Source organism: Passer montanus, unplaced genomic scaffold, assembly GCF_014805655.1.
Source record: "Passer montanus isolate IOZ18808 unplaced genomic scaffold, ASM1480565v1 scaffold148, whole genome shotgun sequence".
Classification (NCBI taxonomy): domain Eukaryota; kingdom Metazoa; phylum Chordata; class Aves; order Passeriformes; family Passeridae; genus Passer; species Passer montanus.
Window position 1 is genome coordinate 157211 of NW_024361829.1, and position 5527 is coordinate 162737.

The 5527-nt window shown below is 50.6% G+C and overlaps 1 protein-coding gene across 1 annotated transcript; it reads left to right on the forward strand.

Annotated features, from left to right (window-relative positions):
• The first annotated feature begins 3175 nt into the window (after nt 1-3175).
• Nucleotides 3176-5074, forward strand: RPRML (reprimo like). The gene is made up of 2 exons (XM_039701055.1): nt 3176-3258; nt 3725-5074. The coding sequence occupies exon 2, from the start codon at nt 3936-3938 to the stop codon at nt 4269-4271; it is 336 nt and encodes a 111-aa protein (XP_039556989.1). The 5' UTR covers nt 3176-3258; nt 3725-3935; the 3' UTR covers nt 4272-5074.
• The last annotated feature ends 453 nt before the right edge of the window (nt 5075-5527 follow it).

The following is a 5527-nucleotide window of genomic DNA, read 5'->3' on the forward strand; positions in this document are numbered from 1 at the left end:
ACAAGGACCTAATCAACCCTGGCAGCGAGTCCTTCCTCGGCACTGGTGACCTGCAGCCCCGGGGCTCGTAACAGGCTCTTTCCCATAGGCTCTTCCGCCTGGCTTTAATTCCTTACAAAACCTTGCTCACTCCTTCCTTTTGTTAACTCTTGAAAGGCAGCTGGTTTTAAAACCCGTCTGAGCTGCTGGAGTTCAAGGATTTAAGGAGAAATAGAGCAAATACACACTAATACGAAAGTGTGGGTTCTCAGCTCCCCCACCAGAGAGGGAATATCCCTGCTAAAGCAGAGCTGGGAGCAGAGGGAAACCCAGCCAGGAAGCACACCTGACAGAACCAGCAGTTGGGATATAAACCCGGACATCTCAAAGGGAGGAAAGCTCAGCTTGGGATCACATAATTTGGACCTGATTTTCTTCTCGCTTGTATTGTTTTTTCCCCTCTGTGTCCTTAGGAATTGATCCTGTGCTGAACAAATCCAGAGATTGGGATCTGCATAGGGACTGTGCCCACTGAAGCATCAGAACTGCCTGTGGCTGTCTCTCAAAGGTGTTTTATAAACCTCTCGTTTCCCTGCAATACCAGGGTCATAGTCAGAGCTGAGGAAACTGAGGCACTTGGAATACACGTTGGGAGCAAAAGGGAGAGAAGGGCTGGAGTAATTTCCCTGGGATGCTCTTTCCCACTGGGTGCCAGGACTGGGGACAATAATGACACAGCCCTGGGTCAAGACAACCCAGCACACACAAATACCAAGCTATGGAATACAAGTTTTTGTGGGTGCCAAGAGCTGCAGCCACATCCTGGAGGTGCTGGAGGCTACAGACGTGCAGAGCTGTACAAGATCCACAGCCTAATGCTGGGAGATGGGGATAACAGCAGACCTGGCCACTGTCCACAAGAGGTAACAGGTTTTGTGAAAATGAGATAGAGATACAGACTCTTCCTCATGGCCTGGGGACTTTCCTTGGCTTTAAAAGAAGTTTTGGTGCCTCTTTGCTTCTCCACACTGCCCCACCAACCTCGAGGATCCTGCTGTCCTCCTCAGTGGGGATCACTGTCCACCTGGGATCCAACTCCCTTCCTAGGGCTTGTTAAAGAAGATCTGGCAAAGGGGAGAAGCCCATCAACCTTCATGCACTATCAAATAGGGCTATACCTTGCCTGAGACAGCAATACAAACCCCACCCCTGTTTTTGGGCATCTCCAGCCTTGCCCTGTTTCAGATCCTGGAGCCATATCTCACCGCAGACCCCATCAGCCAGTGTTAGGGCACCCAAATTCCTTATTTTCCTGCCCGGACATGCTGCCTATATGGCCTTTCCCATCATGTGGGGCTTTCTGCCCACACGGTTGCCAGTCCGCATGTGCTGCACTGTGTCATCCTGTGACTGTGTCTGAGTGTTTTGTGGAAAGGAAGATTTGTCTTAACTGTCTAGAGGGGACTGTGGCATCCTGTTTGGCTCTGCACACCCCCAGACCCAACCTGCCATCCATCTTCCAGGCCCTCTTCACCAGGGACTCATCCTGCCCAGCTCCTGGCTACCCAAACTGACAAGTGCTGCTGCTCCCAAAGGACATGTTGCTCTGTGTGTCCTGGAATCCCCTGCCCAGTGTGGGCTGTGATACTTTCAGCATGGTGCAAAAACGCTAAAGAAAAACGAAAAAGTCACAAAATGAAGTATTTGACCTGCCTTCACCTTCCTGGGCTGGTCCTGTCTGAGAACAAGGGTGGAGTGAACTCAATCCAAGATTTTTGGATGGAATTTCCCTGCAAAAGGTGCTGCTCATCCTAAAAACATTGCTGGGATGTGAATGTCCCATCCCTGGAAGTGTTCAAGGACAGTTTGGACAGGTCTAACAGAAGATATCCTTGCCCGTGACAGGGTGTTAGAATGACTCAAGGTTCTTTCCAACCAAAACCATTCCAAGATTCCACAATGTTACATCCAGGAACTGCACAATAGGCAGTGGGATGCTCCAGATTTTGGGGTCCCTGATGGGATGAAGGCAGAATCCAGGGGAGTGTTTGGGAGCCCTGGCTGACCCATCACCACAGGCTGTGACCCAGGAGCAATGGGTGCAGCCCAAATCCATGCTGGGGTGTGCTGGGAGAGGAGATACTGGAGCTGGAGCCACCAGAGGGAGCAGAAACTCCTTCAGTCTGAGAGCTTGCAGGGAGAGGATCCCCAGTGCCAGGCTGGGGCACTGGGGATGCTCTGATTTCCCGTGGGATTGTCCCAGATTAAACACAAGCAGATGCTCCTTGGATCAGGGTTTTCCCTTCCTTCCTGAATAACTTCTGCTGCATCTACCCTAGCAGAGTGGGGAGCAGCCCAGAGAGAAATGCTAAATGCAGAACAAGGATGAAAAAGCAAGAAGTAAACCCTGAACTTAACAGGTCTGAGCCCCTAAAGTCACAGCAGCAGACCAGAGGATCCCAGCTGCCCAAAAGGAAGATCACTTGACACTGTCCCTGCCAAGCTGCCTGCTACCCTCAGCCAGCCACACATTCCTAACTTGAGATACAACTCATCAATCCTCATTTTTGTTTGATTAAAATCCCCTCAAAGGCTGGGCAAAAGAAACAAGCCAGTATGTACATGGATAAACCAGGGCAAAGTCCTCACACTGTACTTTGGGGGTGATCTGCTACTCTGGGCCATCCAGACAGATTTCCAGGCAAATGCCAATCGGCAAAGCCAGAAAGCTTGGACATGGCAGTTCTGTGGGCACAGCCCGGGATGAGCAGGAGTAGGAATAAGCCTGACAAGCTGGACACCCTGACTCGTGGTGTCACTTTGGAAGCTTATGCAGACACAGAGAAGGGAGTGATGGTGAAACTTCCCCTGGAATTGCCTTGGTGGGGCTAAGGCCCTGGATGCTGCAGTGATGCTCTGGCCCTGGATGCTGCAGTGATGCTGCTGTGGGACCCAAAGCTGGGGACAGAGCAGAGATCAGGGTGCAGTGCCTCCCTTTGGAGGAGCTAAAGTGAGAAGGGGAGGAGAGGGAGACCATGTGCCTGGAGGAAGAAGCCCCCAGCCAGAGGAACAGGATGCAGAGAGGGGCTGTATCCAGCTCTTCTCTGGAGGCACAGGACAGGCATCACCAGGCAGAGCTGGGGGTGGACTGGCTAGATAGGGCCACGCTGCTCAGAGAAGGAGTGGGTGGCACAGAGCAGCAAGAGGAGGTTGGTGACAGCAGTGCTGACCTGAGGCTTACAGGAGCCTTTGGGGGAACAGGGACCTGCCAGCAGTCCGGTATGAACACTCCCCATGCAGGATGCTTTTGGGAGCAGGTGGGAGGGCTGGAGGGAGGGATGAGCCAGGTGCCACTCTGCAGGGCTTTAGGGGTCAGCCCCCACCTGGGGCAGAGATGGGTGTGCAGCATGGGAAAGGAGTGGGCAGCAGGGCGAGCATGGAGGGGGAGGAAGGCGGGCCTGGGGGGAGGCTGGAAGGGGGTGGAGTTGCTGTTTTTTCTTTGAGCACGGTGAAGACTTTAGCTTGTAACTTGCATTTGTGGAGCTCCCAGCCGGCAGACACCAGCTCTCCTTTCAGCAGGAGAAACCCTGGGATCTGGCAGCACTGCTTCGCTGTTTTGGGGGCAGGTGGTGAGGGCAGGGGGCATGGGGGGGTCCCCAGTTGCCATCCTCTCCCCCAAATCCCTTTTTCCTTTTCTCTCTCTCTCCTTTTGCTTGTCTGGGGGCTCGTGCTAATGCTCTGCCAGGAGAGATCTGGGATCCAGACATCTGTCGGCTGCATGGACTGGCTTCCCACCTGCTCACAGCCTTGAAGAAGTTCCCACTCCATCCCGGGCACTGAGAGAGGAAAGGCAGGAGGTTGTTTGGAGCTGCCGAGCTCTGGCCTGTGAAGGGTGGACAGGGGGACAGCAAGCTTCCCTTTTACCTTTCCTGAAGATTTGGGGTCACACATAGACCATGAATGGATCCTTTTTCAACCAGACTCTCCTGGAGCAGGCAGCTGACCCCAACAGGACTCAGGGTTTGGGGATGCTCATGGCCTGCTGCAATGGGACCAGCACGGTGCTGGCGACTGATGGCGGCTCCTTGGTCCTGGCACCCGATGAGAGGAGCCTTTTCATCACAAGGGTGGTGCAGATTGCTGTCCTCTGTGTCCTCTCCTTGACTGTGATGTTTGGCATCTTCTTTTTGGGCTGCAACCTGCTCATCAAGTCGGAGAGCATGATTAACTTTCTGGTGAAAGACCGAAGACCTTCCAAGGACGTGGGCGCTGCAATCATGGGACTGTACTGACGCCACCGGGCTCTTGTAGGCAAGTGAACTGTATGGACCTGGTGTTGAGATGCACATTCCCGTGTGTTTGGGGCAACTGGGGGGAGTGCGAAGGGGAGGAGGGGCCTTTTAGTCTGTCTGTGTCCATGGGAAAGCAAACCTGTTCTTCCCAGTCAACAAAATGTGGTGGCGAATGGGAAAACCACCCCAGAGCTGTGTGAAGCACAATAAATGACCAGCATTGTGTTGCACGCAGAAATGGCTTAAGTTTTGCATGAAACTTGCAGAAACAGTGATAGTGTGGAGATCTGGACTCCTTACTGCTGTTACCTTGGATACCGCTACCTGGGATTCGGGGCTAAAAAAATAAAAGGCAAATAAGTCGTTACAAAAAGAAAACAAAAGAACAAACTAATGGGAGAACAAAATACAGGACACAGACCTCATCTTTGAGAGGGGCAGGAGAAGGGAAATGCTGTGTGGGTCATAAAACAAAGTCTGCATGCTAAAAAATGTCAGTGTCTTGTGTTTTGGACCTCGAGCATGCATCTTCTGGTAGTTTTGTAACAGGGAAAGCATGTTGTTCCTTATTTTCATGACCTATCCTGTTAAATAAACTGGTACTTTCTTCTTTTACGCTCTGGTGGAGGAAGAAAAGAACACGGATAAATATAAATCCCTTTCCACCCTTAAAACAAAAGCATGCTTGTTTTTGTACACACCAGCCTCTTTTTCCAAGTGCTACATTGTTACAGTCTTTGAGGTTTTGTAATTTTTGAAAACTGGTGAACATTCAGGAAAAAAACCAACCTGTTTCAAAAGAATTTTGTGCTGTCTTTATTATTTCTGTGTGTGTGTGTAGTTCAGGAATTTCAATCCTAGTTCCAGGTATAATAATTTCACCTTGAAATGAAGTGTAATTAGAGGTATTTCTTTAAGCAGAAACCACTATAATTTTTTTTGCAGGCAAGTATCACTTTCCACTAGCAAATGAATTAATCAGGAACTGTGTATTGCAGACTCGTGTTGAATACCTGCACAGTGCTGAAACAGAGACTCATAAAAATGCTCTGAGTGCCTCCTGCAAAGCAAGATTTCAGCCTTTGAGTTAAAATCTCTAGCTGATGACCTGTCAAAGTTGAATTGTGTGAGAGGAGAAAGACTCCTGACCTTTGTTCTGTGATGGAATTACAGCTCTGGCTGTGGGTGTGAGGTAGAAATAATTTGTGTTTTGTTGCACCAACAATATTCCTGCTGGGTTCACTTCTGTAGTGGGA

Excerpts from the sequence above, each read along its gene's own strand:
- RPRML (XM_039701055.1), top strand. The coding sequence starts at position 3,936 with ATGAATGGATCCTTTTTCAACCAGACTCTCCTGGAGCAGGCAGCTGAC.